The sequence below is a fragment of the Triticum urartu genome, chromosome 3 (genome assembly GCF_003073215.2).
Source record: "Triticum urartu cultivar G1812 chromosome 3, Tu2.1, whole genome shotgun sequence".
NCBI classification, from domain to species: Eukaryota; Viridiplantae; Streptophyta; class Magnoliopsida; order Poales; family Poaceae; genus Triticum; species Triticum urartu.
The window spans coordinates 615,642,164-615,659,977 of record NC_053024.1 but is presented as its reverse complement, the minus strand read 5'-3'; the positions used below and the strand labels follow the sequence as shown (position 1 = coordinate 615,659,977).

The 17,814-nt window shown below is 45.1% G+C and overlaps 1 protein-coding gene across 2 annotated transcripts; it reads right to left on the bottom strand.

Moving 5' to 3' along the window:
- Positions 1–5,619: 5,619 nt before the first annotated feature.
- LOC125545364 lies at positions 5,620–8,843 on the bottom strand. 2 transcript variants are annotated; one of them, XR_007300003.1, is made up of 4 exons: positions 8,698–8,843; positions 8,432–8,593; positions 6,896–7,388; positions 5,620–5,934 (listed from the first exon to the last, which is right to left on the bottom strand). XR_007300003.1 is itself a non-coding variant. In XM_048709280.1 (2 exons), exons 1-2 carry the CDS (start codon positions 7,198–7,200, stop codon positions 5,931–5,933), a joined length of 309 nt encoding a protein of 102 aa, XP_048565237.1. In that variant the 5' UTR covers positions 7,201–7,506; the 3' UTR covers positions 5,620–5,930. The 2 variants fall into 2 exon arrangements, 1 of the variants encoding a protein (XP_048565237.1); XM_048709280.1 differs by lacking the exons at positions 8,432–8,593; positions 8,698–8,843 and having other exon boundaries at positions 6,896–7,506.
- Positions 8,844–17,814: the final 8,971 nt, after the last annotated feature.

The following is a 17,814-nucleotide window of genomic DNA, read 5'->3' as shown; positions in this document are numbered from 1 at the left end:
TCCATCGTATGAGGATTTTCGTGCTAAACATTTTGATATATTATACGTTTTTTTCTAACATCGTATGCAAAAGTTATAGCCATTTTACATTTTCCCTACACTTTTTGCAAAACATGTCCAAATTTAAGTTTTTAAATTTTCCTAACTAGTAGATGTAGTAACATAACTACATGTCGAAGGATTTTAATTTTTGAAGTTTTTATCATTTTCTTTTGCTTTTTACAAAACCGAAAAGGCGATCCACGGAGGGGCACGGTTGAGACCTCTTAGTAGTAGCGAGGGGTAAAAACTTAGTAGTAGCGCGGGTTTATAACCCTCGCTACTACTATGGCATGGCCCAGGGGTACGGTAGAGACCGCTTAGTAGTAGCGATGGGTAAAAACCAGCGCTACTGCTATCAACTTAGTAGTAGCAAGGGTTAAAAACCCGCGCTACTACTATGGCATGTCCCAGGGGGCACGGTAGAGACCGCTTAGTAGTAGCGAGGGTAAAAAACCAGCACTACTGCTATCAACTTAGTAGTAGCAAGGGTTAAAAACCCGTGCTACTGCTACTTAGCAGTAGTGCCTGATTTTAAAGCGCGCTGCTGGTAAGATTCTATGTATAGGCTTTTCCCTAGTAGTGTCCTTGTCCTTCCTTGCTCGGGCGCCGCTAGTCGGCGTTCGAGACGTCGCGCCTTGATCTCGGCGTGGAGGCGGGTCGTCGTTTTGTCGCTGCGGCGCCTTTGTGCGGCAGCCGGCCTCATTCTGCGCGGCAGCCGCGTCGAGGAGCCGCTGGACTCGCTCCGTCATCAGGCGGCGCTCTTCACCCTCGAAGTTGTCCAGCTCGTCTGCCCGCGACTGGGCGGCTCGAATATTCTCTGCAGGCGTGGCGTACACAGGGCGATTTTCCCCGAACAGGTTGGCGATGGCCACGCTGCGCTGCTGGACCGCACCTAGGCGGCTGGGCCCAATTGGGGCTGGCGACCCACCCACAGCATGATCCATCTCACGCTGGTAGGCTTCTGACAAGCATCTCATGCTAGCAAGCTTCTTCGCGCCTTCGACGAGCTGAAGGCGGCGCGCCTCCAACGTTTCCGCGTCAGCGTCTTCCGGAATGGGCGCAGTCAGGTCTTGCAATGCCGCGCCAAGTGGGTCATGCGCTCCTCCGCCGGGATGCTCGTCATGACTGATGACGAGCACCTTTCTGACAGTGCTTCCGTCGCTCTCCGCGCGAGGGAGCGGCTCGTCGTAGACCACCACGTTGGTGGGGAACGCGTCGAGCGATGCGGTGTCGGAGTCGACCAGCATTGGGTCGGTGGAGCCTACAGACTACAAGTCCACGGCAGGTTCGCCGGTGACGTGGAGTTGGTCAAGGAGGCCCGCGAGGAGGCTCTTGGGGCCGCCCGTGCCTGCGTCGGATGCAGGCTCGTCGGAGGAGTCGGCCGGGCTAGCTGCGCTCGCCAGGGAGGAAAAGGGTTCCCGTCCAGAACAGGTCTCCGAACGACGGTGCGCCAGGCCCCACAGTGGGTGCCAAATGTCGGGGGTTGGGTGCAACATATGCCAAGGGATGGCTTATCATGGTGGGGGTGAGTAGAACGTCGCCGGTGCCTGGAAACGGGATAAGCGAAGGCATGCACGCCGGCGAATCTTACCCAGCTTCGGGGCTCTCCGGGGAGATAATACCCCTACTGCTGCTCTGCGGGGTCTGCGCATGATCACTATGGAAAAGTGTGTACACGGTTGCTCCTTGAGCTGTTCCCTGGAGGTAGGAGAAGGCTAGGCTAGCTTTCTCCTTCCTATATGATATGGTCTAGTGCTAATTGATTCGAACCCTTTGCATGGGTGCCCTGGGGGTTTATATAGGCCTACCCCCCAGGGGTACAACAGTAATCCGGCCGGGCGCGGGCCCAGCTGTCATTTTCTTTGGCCTCCGTCTTCTCCGCCGACTGCTGGGGCCCGCCAACTGGCGGGCCCTGCCGACTGGTCCGGTACGGCGCCGACAGGCCGTGTCCGCCACTGGCGGGTCTTGCCGGCTGCTGATTACTGTAGCCGTGCTTCTAATGACGCGGGCTTGGCCATGGGGTCGTGGCAACAGCCCCGCCGCCTGGCAAGCGATCACTATTGGAGGGGCTGGCCGACTCTCGGGGGCCGACTCCCAATGGGTCCGACTGGTGACGCTCTTGCCGTCTTCTGGACTCCCACTAACTGGTGGGGCCCGCCGCCCTGGGGTCGTATAGACAAGCCGTCGTGGGTGCAGGATTCTGCCCACTGGTGCTGATGTCAGGGCCGACATGGCAACAGTGCCGCGCGGGGCGGAGATCTCCGTAGGTACGGCGTACTGTGGCCATGCCTGCCTCTGCAAAGGGGTGGGAGTGGGCTTTACTGTAGCCACTCCCTGTCCCGTCCCTCCTGATGAGGGCATGGGGTTTGTTGGAGCCGCAGGCCGACTCCCCAAGGCCAGCTTCTCTGGAAGTCGTAAGTCAGGAGTCGGCTCATCCTGAAGTCATCCCCGGGACTCGGCCGCGAGTGGGCAGTCGGTTGCCTTGCCGCCGACTTCTCAGAAGGCGGCTCTTCATCCTGGGGTCTTGAGGGGCGCAGCCTGCCCCGATGTCTTGAAAGGTTCAGGGGCTCGGGTTAGCCTACCGTGGCCCATTACTCTAACACAGATACCTAGACTCAGCGAAGGAGAAGTTCAGCGGGATGAAGTCTCACGACTGTCACATGCTGATGACATAGATACTTCCAGTTGCAATCCGTGGGATCATCGACGCGCACATCCGTGAAATGCTATTTGTCCTATGCAACTTTTTCGACATCATCTCTCGGAAGTCGGTTGGCATGAGGCAACTCAGAAGGCTACAGGAAGAGATCATGGTGACACTATGCGAGCTTGAGATGTACTTCCCGCCCGCATTCTTCGATGTTATGGTGCATCTGCTTGTCCGTATCGTGGAGGATATCATCCAACTCGGGCCAACGTTCCTGCACAACATGACGCCGTTCGATAGGATGAATGGTGTCATCAAAGGATACGTTTGCAACATGTCACGTCCAGAGGGAAGCATAGCCAGGGGCTTTCTGACCGAAGAGTGCATCTCCTACTGCACGAATTATCTAGGCATCGAAAACCCCGTTGGTCTTCCCGTCAACAGGCACCTTGGCAGGCTCGCTGGATGGGGTCACGACGATGGTCGCTGCGAAATGCATGTCGACTTCGAGGGTCGACTCGCCGAGTTTGAAAGAGCAAACCTAGTCACTCTACAACAGATAGACGTGGTCGATCCTTGGGTGGTAGAGCACAAAACCTTTATTGAGAAGACGTACAATGACTGAGGCCAACAGAGGACGAACGGAGATATAATCAAAGAGCACAACTCATGTTTCACGCGTTGGTTCATGGAGAAGCTTCTGTCGTACCCTTTACATGAGGATTCTTCCGCGGAAGAAAAACTCATATTCGCCTTGTCACAGGGCGCTGAGCACAACCTGATGACCTATGAGGCGTACGATATCAATGGCTACACATTCTACACCGAGGACAAGGACATGAAGAGCGATGGTTATCAGAACTCCGGGGTAACGATGGAATCCTACACCGATAACGACAAGGACATATACTACGGAAGGATCGAGGAGATCTGGGAGCTGAGGTATGCTGGAGAGAAGGTCCCAATGTTCCGTGTCATATGGGCCAAGAGCGTCCTAAAAGAAGACCGGTATTTCACCACCATGGTTATACCCGAAGCCAAATCCAAGACCGCGGGCGCAAACGTCACCGTGAAAAATGAGCCATGGGTACTGGCTTCCCAAGATGACCAATGCTTCTTCATTACCGACCCGTCAAAGCCCAGTCGTGTTGTCGTGAGGAGAGGCAAAAGGAAGATCATCGGAATGGATGGAGTCACGAATGAGCAAGACTTCAACAAGTACGGCGACCCGAAGATGGAACATGACGATGACAATGAAGTTCCATACACCACAAGAAGAAGCAGGACCACCCTACCTAAAGGATGTCCGTTCAACAGAAGAACTCCATTTGCGAAAAAGAAGGGCAAGAAGATTGTGAAAGGATAGCTAGCTAAGATCGATTGTATTTAAATCGTAGTCTTCATTTGTCGATTGTATTTCGACATTTTGAAATGATATTTCTTCTGTTCTTGTCCTCATGAATATTTATTTATGTGTTTATTCTGGTATTGAATTTCTAACCCACAAAAAGTATTGAATTTGTTAGTATTTTTTGATCTCATGAATATTCTTCCCCCCTAGGTGGTGCGCCATTGCTATTCTTCCCCCCTCTATCCCTTTTCCCCCCCCCCCCCCCCCCGCGCCAGATCCCCCTCCATCTCGATCCTCATCCCTCGCCAGATCACCCTCGCCGCCACCGACCCCCCGCACCCTCCCCCACTCCACCGACGCCGACGACCCCCCGCACCCTCCCCGCTCCAACCTAGGTTAGGCTAGGTCGCGTCGCGCCCTAACCCCATTCGCCGTAGCCGCCCCACCCCACCCCACCGGCAGCTGCACCACGTTCCACCGCTATGATGAGGAAACCAGAGCCCGGAGGTGGAGACTTCAGCGGGGTTACTCGCAGTTCATTGATGGCTGACAACGAACGCCGACGCGACACGACAAGGCCGGCCCACAACCACGACCATGACCGGCGTCCTCCTCCTTCTACGGTCTGCATCTCCGAGAGTGCGACACCAACCACTGCCTCGTCAACGAATGTAAATGCTCCGTCCCTTCGTCCCTCCTCTACTCCTCTGCTTTAGATAGTGTAATAATTTTTACCAATGAAAAATAGTTAAAAAAGGTTACTAATGGCGCACCAGGAGAGGGTGCGCCATTGTTATCAATAAAAAATAATAATAAAGTTAGTACACCAGGAGAGGGTGCGCCAATATTATCAATAAAAAGTTACTTATGGCGCACACCTTGGTGGTGTGCCATTGCTATGGATGTACTTATGGCGCACCCCTTGGAGGTGCGCCATTGCTATGCCTTTCCCCCTTGCCCCCCATGCCAGATCAAATCACTAGCCCCCTCCCCCCCTGCGCCAGATCCCTTTCCCCCTCGCCGCCACTACAAGAAATATGTCAACTTGTGACCCTCACTATTGGTCGCTGAAAGGTCATAGTTTTTCATTTGCGACATTCTTGTGACAAAAAACAGAAGGTCAAAAGCTGGCGGTCGTAAATTGAAATTATTGACCTTCTTCGGGATAAGGTCGTAGACGTTTACGACCAAAACAAAAGGTCGTGGAACCCATGACCTTTTGTTTTGGTCACTGGCTGTCTGCCCAGGCCACGTCGGATCCGACGTGGCAAAATTGCGATCAATTGAAAAGGTCGTTGATAAGATTCAGCCCGGTCCAGTTTGGTGTTTTAGATGGGCCGAGCCCATTAATTCAGCCTTTTTACTTTATATTTTTTCTGTTTATTTTCTCTAGCTACATGGGCCTGGCCCAATCATTTGGCCTTTTTATTTTCAAGAAATTGCGGTCCATTTCTTTTTAATTTCCTGCTTTTTGTCAGCTCCAGTAATGGGTCCCAATTATCATATTTTCCTCGCAGTGGTTCCAAATCACTTTTCACATATTATTAATAAGCAGTATATATCAAACAGAAAGAAGAGAGAAGCGTATGAAAATCTTCAAATAACAACCAAAATAGGTTTATTACAATATATTCTGTACAGAACAGAACATGTGAAACTCCATACACTCGTTCACATCACAACAACCAGATTAACTATCAAATATTGCATGCTCAGGAACTTCAAACTTCACGTAGATAACCATACAATATTCCACACAATCACAAATATTGCGATCGACAAAAAAATGCTCTGCTAGTGTAATGCTAGCTACTCTTGGATACCACGAAACATGCTCTTCGACATAGGAAGAAGCCATCAACGGAGTTCTACCAACAACACAAGATCCATTCACCTACAAGAACAGAATGGAATATCAAGTACCGAATCGTTCAAGTAGATTACAACCAACATATATATGTAGAAGTACATCAGGAAATATGATAGAAAAACCGGACAATAGATACACGTATACAGCCCAACAAATGGGTGATGACGACAAGATAAAAATATAGAATATGAAATTTATGAGATTACATATTTTCCAACAAATGGGTGATGGCAACAGATACACTTATCGAGAAAATATATATTTAACGAAATTTCACATGAGAAAGTAGTTTCTGCTTCAAGTTTAAAAACTCAACCATTCATCATTAATAGTAGCAATTCAAACTAGAACTTAAATTCTCTAGTAAGATATACAATACAACATTGTTCTTTCAAAAAATTGAAAAGTTGCAAGTAACATCTTAATAGACATCAAACTCACTAGGCAGATTAAATTACAACAATACACTAGTGCAGAATGAATCAGTGATGTTATTATAGGTGCTGAATTCACAACGTGGGCACGGCATTTGCAAATTTGCAGCAACCAAAGGTTGTGCACCAAGTAAAAGTAATTCCCAGCAAAGGTTATTCACAAGCGAGCAAAGCAAAGCATACGGGTACAACGGTATGATGCAGCAGACATACATAGACACATAACAGGATTATACGCCACTTGACTCGCCGATCCATTACCAACAGTATAGTTAGTTTACCCTTTACTTTACTGTCAGGTCATTTCATTTCAATGCAACTCTTGGTTGCAGATGTATTATTATTGCTCTAGTACGTACTAATCAGCAGCAGCAGCAGCAATAGTACTAGATAGTAGTGTCAACCAATAAGCATCAGAACCAACCAACATATATTTATTCCTCGTGACTTATTAGCAGAAAACAGAGTGAGTTTTTCTGTGTGTATCTGCAATACAGTTTCGGTCTAATATAGATCTAGTCTACGAAAAACAGGGGTAGGGAAGTTGCAACCTGGGTGTGGCTGTGGTCGCCGAATTCAGGTATAGGGCCGCTGAGGTGGAGGTGGTCCTCCTGAATCTGCAGTTTGTCGGCGACGAAGACAAAGCGGAAGGCGAGGAGGGGTTGTGTGCCGGTATTCCCATTCCCATCTTGACGCGGGAAGGAGCAGGTCTTCTACCACCACGCTTGAGCCTGATCCTGAGCCTGAGCAGCATTGCAACTTTTGCAAGGGACGACTCCGCCGGAAGCAGGAGCAGCCACCGGCACCGTGGCGGCAGGAGCAGGTAGTGAAGCAGAATTGCCAGCAGCAGTGGCATCTGAGCCTGCAGTTGCAGTCGCGTCAGGAAGAGAGCAAATCACCGTGGTGGTTTGCTGCACTTCATCCCCTCCTCCTCCTCCTTCCAGCTGCAAATCATCCCCTCCTCCTCGCCCCCAATTTTGCTTTGTCTACGCTTCTCCAGCATTTTTCATAGGGATTGGGACTTCAGGGGCCTTGCCTTTCCCTCTACAAATCCACAAGATTCGCCAAAAACATCAAAAGGGGCAGCAAAATTAGGTCATATAGGACTTCAGCTAGTACAGATTACACACAACTATGTATCATAAGTACACTAGAGCTAGCAAGGAATAATATTTTTTAGAAAACTGTAAAACCAGAAGATAGGTACAGTAAGTCGTGATAAAACAGAACTGTAATTACATAAAATGGGTGCTTTGATCTTGCTTATGTGGATATAGAGTACAACTAGTGTAGATTACAAGCTACTTAGTACATATCAGACTTACACTAACTTTAAATTTTCAGAAAACTGCAAAGACATGAGTAGAAGAACTGTAATTACATGAAAATGGTGCTCTGATCTAGAAGATCAGAGAACATAGGCTAGATAAACAGCAGAGGCTGATATCTCAGTACTCTAATCATTACCAATTACTGACTTACAGTCCTCAAAAACCAAATTTACACTGCACTATATTGGCAACAAAACAAACCGACTACCGCATACAGTAAATACTGGCATACATGGACAGAGTAAATGGACTGTAAAAAAAGGTTCAATAACAGTAAATTGTGAAAAAATATCTTTAATACTAAGGGAAATAAACTTAAAACAGCGATCAACAGTAGCATGTAACTACTCCCCGCGTTCCTAAATATATGTAACTACTCCCACCATTCCTAAATAAAGGCGAGTTCTAATATTAGTAGTCAAAGCACTCATACTAACATCACAAACATGCATCATATAGTAATTCAACATTGTATCTTGCAAGTCAACAGTTATCACGGAGGACAAAATAGCATAAGATGAATGATGGCACACAATTTCTAATCTCACATAGATAAAATTCACTCCCATAGTAGCAGTACATCTCACTTGGATATATCTAACAAATCCAGTTGGTTGTCATAAGCAAATCCACGCGCTAAGCACTCAATCAGACAGAAAACTTGGGTGCTTTCTTCTAGTACACAAGCTCAGGTAGTGCAACATGTCTAGCAGAACAATAGCAGCAAAATGTCAGCAGCAAGCACTAAGGCCGGACCATTGAGATGGTGATTCCTGTGGCTTTCTCCTCCACATGTCAGCAGCAAGCACCAAGGTTGGTCTCATCAAATGCCATCGCCTTGGCGCTCCCGGCCTGCACCAGTACCTACCACAACACCCACTCAGAATTCCAATAACCTCATTTCCAGTTGGCTTTGCACTGAGGAATAAAAGCACACAAAAGAGTTAGTTAGATATGCATGCTGCAAGGATCTTCCCCAAATTTTATACTGCATAAACCAAGATATATAAGATGGTTGTTACCTGAGAGTTCTTGCAAAAGTACCCCATCTGGAGCACACATTTGTAGCAACATATGTTGATTGGACGTTGGCCGTCAGCTGGTATGTAAACAATCGATGGTCAAAAAGTCACATTCAATAGTCAGAAAGTCAAATCATTGACAATATTAAGCACTAAAACATTTTGGTTTCCTAGTGGGCGGATCAATTCTCTGCACAAACAACAAAAGGGAACACATTCCAAACAGAAGAAAGATGCATATTAGTCAAAAAAAATACATGACTGACCCCTGTTAACCCCGCTCATTTGCATGAAAAGTTGTTCAAAGTCAACGATCGTTTGCTAACCAATAACATGGCATATGATCATGGTACACACAATCATTCGTAGAAGTCCATACTTGCAGTACAGAACAAATTCATAGTCACCTCTGCAGCAATACAGACACATAGTGATCCTGGACACTAGCAATTAAGAACATGTTTTTTTTCAGAGAGGCAATAAGGCATACTACAAGGAGATGAGAAATCAAAAAGGAAACATGCTAATACAGAAACCTGTCCTAGTCACTGACCATTTGGGTTAATATAGACCATGGCATATGATCTAAGAACTAACAAACAACAGTCCATACTTGCATGTATATAGAACAAATTCAGAGTCACCAACAATACAGAGACACAGTCACTGCTGGGCAGTAGCAGTAAAGGACATGCTTTTTTCGGAGGGTGAATCACATCATTGACAATAGTCAATATTGAGCTTGTGTAAGGTAAACAATCAATATTCAGAAATTTTACATGATTGGCAATATTAAGGCCAAAAACTTTTTAGTGGCTTAGTGAGCAGACGTATGCACAGAATTGGGGACATTTTTCAAACTGAAGAAAACACACATATCATTCAGTAGCCAGTACCAAACTACCAATCCATGTAAGTGCATAAATAATACTACCAAACTACCAATCTCTGTAGCGGATCTGGGCAGAAAGGGTAGGGAAGGGGGCACTCACGTGCGGATGAATGTGGCCATGGACCTCGCCCGGAGGCCCGCGGACGGCGGCGATGGCTGGGGGCACGTCGGCGAGTATGGCGGTGCAGTAGATCACGGCGACGCGGAGGGCAGGGTAGGCGAGGACGTGACGGGAGCTGCCCCGGAGCACTGCGGCCAGTCGAGGTTCAGAGGAGCAGCCGCGGAGCACAGCGGCCAATCGAGGTCGAGGACGCGGATCAATTCGACGGCGGCGGTGTGGATCTGGGGCTCTACCGAACTCCTTGTCGGCCTTCCCTCCCTTCGTTTTGTTCCCTCGCTTCCATTCCCTTGGGAGAGGAAGGAGAAGGTGGGGGCTGCGGTGACCCGGCGGGGGGCCGTCATCGTCGATATGTATGAGGAGGTGCGGATCCGGCGATGTGGGGGCAGTGAGGTCGGGGCGGTGGGTGAGGAGGAAGGGTTGCCGCGCGGGAGAGGACTGGATCGGGAGGGGGCGGCGAGGAGGAAGGGTTGCCGCGCGGGAGAGGACTGGATCGGGAGGGGGCGGCGGCAGTGCCGAGATGGGAGGAGGGGTGCGACAGGGGGGGGTCGATCTGAGCTAGGGTTTGGGCTACGGGTGGGGGATCTCTTTTTGTTTTCTTTTTTTCTTTTTTCTGTAGAAAGATGGATGGATGGATGGATGGATGTGGGATGCAGAGATGGATGGATGGATGGATGGACGCCATGTCATCAATCCGTGGGAAGTGTTCTGATTGGTTCAGAAAATCAATGGTTTAAAATAGTTTTGAAGTACTAAAAATAGAGGGATTTTGTGAAGTATCTATCAAAAATATTTTTCAAAAGGGCACCACACAAATTTTCACTAGAGTTAGACCACATTTTATGGATAAGGACCAATTTGTATGCATTTCTGATCTTTCTAGCTATTTTTAATCATTTTCCGAGTGGCAAAAATGGGTTTTTTGTGAAGAACATACCAAATATTTGTTGCAAAATTGGATGCCATCAATTTTCCAAAATACTAATTCATATTTAATATACAATTGACCAAATGGTTGGGTGTCAAAAGCTTTGATCCACCTCTCGTGAAAAAAATAAATTTCCTCCGGTTCAGCTGGAAATGGGTCAAATTTGAACTGCAGCTGCCTCATAGTTTGCTCATTATTTTTCCCCAAAATCATTTCTAGGTACAAACGTATATATTTAATCAGAGAAACACCAAAAATTTTCCAAGATTCAACCACTATCTAGGAACGGTCATGCCCGCTATTTTGACCGCATTTTGAAACGGGCATAAAAAATTTGAAAAGAAATCAAAAAATTGGAAAACCTTCGCATTGTGTTATTATGTGTGACCAAGTTATCAAGAAAAATAATAAACTTGTAATACGGTAATTATTTTGAAAAGGTGTTCTCAAAAACGAGCTATGATGTGTGAAGATGCGTGGCTTTCAAGCCAAATGATCAATCTTATGGCCACATTCATGGCATACTTTGTTCAAATGATCTCATATTGTGCACAAGGGTGCATCTTGGGATGGCAAACAATGTTGCCTAAGGAAGCTTTCATTTTCTTTGCACAAAAAATTCATTTTTCTAATTTTTGAGTGTCCAAAATGAGTTTTTTTGTGAAGAACCTAGCAAATATTTGTTGCAAATTTGGACCAAATCATTTTTAGAAAATAATAGGCCATATATAATGCGCAATTGACCAAATGGTTGGGTGTTAAAAGTTTCGATGGACCTCTCATGAAAAAGACAAATTTCCACCGATTCAGGAGGAAGCGGGTCAAATTTAAACTGCACCTGCCTCATAGTTTGCTATTTATTTTTTCCAAAAATCATTTCTAGGTACAAAAGTATCTATTTAATCAAAGAAACACCAAAAAATTTCCAAGATTCAACCACTAGCTAGGAACGGTCATGCCCGCCGTTTTGACCGCAGTTTGAAACGGGCATAAAAAATTCAAAAAAATCAAAAAATCGGAAAACCTTCGCATTGTGTCATTATATGTGACCAAGTTACCAGGAAAAATAATAAACTTGTAATATGGTAATTATTTTGAAAAAGTGTTCTCAGATACGAGCTATCATGTGTGAAGATGCATGGCTTTCAAGCCAAATGATCAATCTTAATGCCACATTCATGGCATAGTTTGTTCAAATGATCTCATATTGTGCACAATGGTGCATCTTGGGATGGCAAACAATGTTGCCGAAGGAAGCTTTCATTTTCTTTGCACAAAAAATTCATTTTTCTAATTTTTGATTGTCCAAAATGAGTTTTTTTGTGAAGGACCTAGCAAATATTTGTTGCAAATTTGGACCAAATCATTTTTAGAAAATAATAGGCCATATATAATGCACAATTGACCAAATGGTTGGGTGTTAAAAGTTTTGATCCACCTCTTGTGAAAAAGAGAAATTTCCTTCGATTCAGTAAGAAGCCGGTCAAATTCAAGCTGCACCTGCCTCATAGTTTGCTATTTATTTTTTTCCAAAAATTATTTCTAAGTACATAAGTATCTATTTAATCAGAGAAACACAAAAAAAATTCCAAGATTCAACCACTAGCTAGGAACGGTCATGCCCGGCGTTTTGACTGCATTTTGAAACGAGCAAAAAAAATTCAAAAAAAATCAAAAAAATTGGAAAACCTTCGCATTGTGTCATTATATGTGACCAAGTTACCAGGAAAATAATAAACTTGTAATATGGTAATTATTTTGAAAACGTGTTCTCAGAAATGAGCTATCATGTGTGAAGATGCATGGCTTTCAAGCTAAATGATCAATGTTATGGCCACATTCATGGCATAGTTTGTTCAAATTATCTCATATTGTGCACAAGGGTGCATCTTGGCATGGCAAACAATCTTGCCTAAGGAAGTTTTCATTTTCTTTGGACTAAAAATTCATTTTCTATTTTCCAAGTGCCCCAAATGAGTTTTTTTTGTGAAGGACCTACCATATATTTGTTGCAATATTCGATAAAATAGTTTTTATAAAATAATAGGCCATATATAATGCACAATTGACAAAATGGTTGGGTGTCAAAAGTTTTGATCCACCTCTGGTGAAAAAGACAAATTCCCACCGATTCAGTAGGAAGCGGGTCAAATTTGAACTGAGCTGCCTTATTGTGTGCTCTTTATTTTTTCCAAAAATCATTTCTAGTTACATAAGTATCTATTTAAGCATAAATACATGGTTTGGTGGCGATACAATGAGGTTTGGATGGTGGCCCAGGGCCCCAACTCCAAAGTGCGTGAACTCGCATGCCTGGTGCGTGGTCACCTCATGGCCTTGGCGTTGACATACGTTCTGGGAGGCCTAGGAATGTCTAGTGGGTTGGGCACTCCCCAAGTAGGTACTAGGAAGAAAATTACAACAGATGAATCTCACGAGGAGACCGACCTATGCTCAAAGATGAATTAGCAGCCAAGTGTTTGATTGGCAGTACGGGAAATGCACATGGCCAATGGGCGTGAGTTTTGGCTGAGGATGATCATCTACTAAGAAGAATGTCTTCGCAAATTTTCACATCAAAAGGAGGATCCTATGTGGTACTTGCTTTGCAAAGTACCACACTGGATAGAAATATGAATGTTGAAGATGGGCTCAAAATAATGAATGGATTGAGCTAAAATTTGCTGGAGGATGGTTATTTGGGCATTGGAAAGCACCATAGAAAATTGATACAATTTGGACATGCCAAAGTGGTACTTCCTTCACAACGCTCTTCTATGGACAGAAACTTGGGAAAACTAGTGAGAGAAATTGGATGAATGAAATGAGCTCAAATCTGGTGTAGGTAAGTTACATAGGTATGGTCAAGCCTTGGTAGATTTTCAGATCATTTGGGTAATCCTAGCTAGTACTTACTTCACAAAGCTTCTCTCGAGGTAGAAACTTTGGAAATTTCCTGAGAAAGATTTACTAGGAAAGTGGAGCTGAATATTATCATGTGGCAATGATTTGGGTATGGAAGAGTGCCCAAAGAGTTTGAGGGTAATAGGAGGGGTCTAGATAACACATGCATTGCAATGTGCCAATCTGGCCATAAAATATAAATTGAACCTGAGCTCACATAGATGATTTGACTGAGCTGCAATTTGGAGGAGGGTGATAATTTGGGCATATGAAGGAACTGTATAAATTTCATGTCAGTTGGATATATAAAAAAGGTACTTCCTTCACAATGCTTCTAGGTGGACAAAAACTTGGAAATTTGCTGAGGAAGATCTGCTAGGAAAATGGAGCGGAATTTTGTCTTGCGACAATGATTTGGATAGGAAAGAGTGCCCAAGAATTCCGAGGGCAATCAAGAACATATAAATAGAACTTCCTTCATAAAGTGTTGTTGTGAATAGAATAGGAAAATGAATATTGTTGAATTATTTTTGAACTAGGCAAGGAAGGATTTTTATATATTTGACGGAGATATGATCCAAAGAATTTATGAGATTTTTTTGGGAATTTTCAGAATGACAGAAATATAGGTTGCTTCACAAACTAGGGTAAAAATTGACAAATGGACATGACACATAGGCAAAACTGATGAGGTGGCGCCAAGTCATACCAATCCACCACAATTTACAAGGTTATGACCATCTATATTGGTCATGATCAGCTAGAAATAAGGCAGCGGACTGGTGCTTTCTGCTTTATGACCATTTCGTGTAAGGAAATTACGACCTTTCTGACCAAAATGGTCGCAATGGTTTAGGGTTTGGAGCCCCCCGAACAGCTTTTGACCAATTGGTCTAAAATGGTCATAGATTTATGACCAATTCTTCCAGGGTCACTGACAGAAGGTCATAACTTGACATATTTCTTGTAGTGCGCCGACGACCCCTTTCTAGCTCGCCCCGCCCCCACCTCCAGCGCTCCTCCACCCATCACCACCGTAGCTCTTCCACCTCTCACCACCGCAAGCCGCCGCCAACCCCTAGCATCCACCGCCGCCGCCGCTCCAAAGCATCCACCACCACCGCCGCCCCCAACCAATTGCGGTGCACCCCCCGCCTCCGTCTTCATCACCGCCCCTGTCTCCGTCTCCGTCGCGGTCTTCATCGCCGCCCCTGTCTCCCTCTTCGTCGCCGCCGCTCCCAAGCATCCACCACCACCGTTGTCGTCTCCCCCGAGGTGAGACCCGCTCCGCCATCTCTGTTATGTTCCTTAGCATCCCTAGGTGGCGGCATGTAGTGTAGGGTAAGATGGCCTCTCTTGTTTTTTGCGGTCACTACGATGTTGTTCTGTTCTATAATAGAAACATCAATGGGGGGAAATCGATGGCATGGCATCGCATAGCCCGATTCTTCCTTCTGAATGATGGTAACAGGGGGTGGGGATGCGGATTGGTTGGACACCAAATTAGGCATACAGATGCATTTCAGTTTGATCTAGGCAACAGGGGTTTGCCATCTTACATGTGCTGCTAATGAAAATGGTTGTGAGTTTTTCGCATTGCGGTGACACATAAGGCATATAGGAGGGATCACCAGACTGCATGGGGTCCTAGTTGTTGGAATCTAAAATACTTGTTTGTGTGGTTGATAGATAGGGGTGGCTATGCTGTTGACAATATATGAGCAGTTAGATCATGCTTGTTGGGGTTTACTGGCAAGACTGCTGTTACAATAGATGATGTTGGCTCTGCCCTGCCATTTTTCTTCAGTTCTGTTGGTAGTTTCGGTGTTAGGTGTCATTTTCTCATGTTTTGTGTGCTACAAATTCACTTTGTGCACAATACTCCTTCCAAGCACTCTCTGTTTCTTAATTTTACTAAAGCAGTCACATAAGCTTTTAAGTAATTACAGCAACATTGCTAGTTTGTTTGACTGCATATTTTTCTGGGAACTACACATTTACATCCTCTGAAGTACACAACTTCTTATTTGGCTGCTTATTTTTCCTTGCATTATATTTTCACAGGAACTTTGCCTACTTTTGTGTACTATAATGCACTAAAATATAGGGTATTTTCTTTCCAACAACTTTTGAGTGCACAACCATAGCCCTCCATTAAGAATGTAATCTCCAAAAAATAGTGGTAGGTACAACTTCCAAGCTAGAACACTAAACAACCGAAAGATTTCAATATATAGGATTGTTGGTTTTTAACCTTGGTTGCCATTGTTTCTATTTGGAACGGTCTGAAGAATGACTCATGCTGTTTGTGCTATCAGCTACCTAACAATCTATAAGTGAAAGCAACTAGCTGGAGAAGATTTGTGCACACAATACTCGTTCCAAGACAATTTGCTTCCAAGGAGTAGTTTCAGTTTGCTTGCAAGGAGTAGTTTCAGTAAAGTTTTAGCATGGTTTCAGTATAGTTTCAGTAGCCGATTTGCTATTCACTTTGTGTTATTAGTTTGCTTCCATCTTTGTTCCCACTCTGAATAGTATTCGTATATGCTTGGAACTAAACAGAATTATACAATGAACTTCTGCAGGCTGATTTGAGTTGGACCATCCTCTGCAGGCAACTTCTCTTCAGCAAGAGGAAGAAAGGAGAATCAGGGTAGGGTTTCATGGCTAGAAGATATATTACTGTACCCCGAGTGAAGGGAAGGAGTTTGCTGGGTTTTGTCTCCGACCATCGTGTTGTGATGATTTTGCAGGTACCCCGAGAGGCCCTTGAGTTTGTCGAAATGTCGATTAACTTCCGTTCCAGCAAATTCGGGAACTCCATATGTCCTATTTTCAGCAAAGGTCATGCTGAAATTTTCCGTGAATTTTAGCATGACTTTGCTGAAAAGAGGACATATGGGGTACTTGCGACTAATGCATGGGCTGGGGTATCTTAGTACTTAATTAAGTAGGATCAACTGCCTCTTCTGTTATACATATAGAAGTGTGATATCAACTCATAATTATTACTCTATCTGTCACTGATACCCACAAGTATAGGGGATCGCAACAGCTTTCGAGGGTAGAGTATTCAACCCAAATTTATTGATTCGACACAAGGGGAGCCAAAGAACATTCTCAAGTATTAGCAGCTGAGTTGTCAATTCAACCACACCTGGAAACTTAGTATCTGTAGTAAAGTGTTTAGTAGCAAAGTAATATGACAGTGGTGGTAGCGGCAACAAAAGTAAAGACAGCAAAAGTAATATTTTTGGTATTTGGTAGTGATTGTAACAGTAGCAGCGGAAAGGTAAATAAGCATAAACCAGTATATGGAAAACTCGTAGGCACCGGATCAGTGATGGATAATTATGCCAGATGCGGTTCATCATGTAACAGTCATAACATAGGACGACACAGAACTAGCTCCAGTTCATCAATGTAATGTAGGCATGTATTCCGTATATAGTCATACGTGCTTATGGAAAAGAACTTGCATGACATCTTTTGTCCTACCCTCCCGTGGCAGCGGGGTCCTATTGGAAACAAAGGGATATTAAGTCCTCCTTTTAATAGAGAACCGGAGAAAAGCATTAGCACATAGTGAATACATGAACTCCTCAAACTAAGGTCATCACCGGGAGTGGTCCCGATTATTGTCACTTCGGGATTGCCGGATCATAACACATAGTAGGTGACTGTAGACTTGCAAGATAGGATTAAGAACTTACATATATTCATGAAAACATAATAGGTTCAGATCTGAAATCATGGCACTCGGGCCCTAGTGACAAGCATTAAGCATAGCAAAGTCATAGCAACATCAATCTCAGAACATAATGGATACTAGGGATCAAACCCTAACAAAACTAACTCGATTACATGATAAATCTCATCCAACCCATCACCGTCTAGCAAGCCTACGATGGAATTACTCACGCACGGCGGTGAGCATCATGAAATTGGTGATGGAGGATGGTTGATGATGACGACAGCGACGAATCCCCCTCTCCAGAGCCCTGAACGGACTCCAGATCAGCCCTCCCGAGAGGTTTTAGGGCTTGGCGGCGGCTCCGTATCGTAAAACACGATGATTTCTTCTCTCTGATTTTTTTCTCTCCGAAAGCAAATATATAGAGTTGGAGTTGGTGTCGGAGGGTCAACAGGGGGCCCACGAGGTAGGGGGCGCGCCCTAGGTGGGGGCGCGCCCTAGCGGGGGGCGCCCCCACTCTCATGGAAAGGGTGTGGGCCCCCTGGTCTTCATATTTGGTGAGGATTTTTTATTATTTTTTC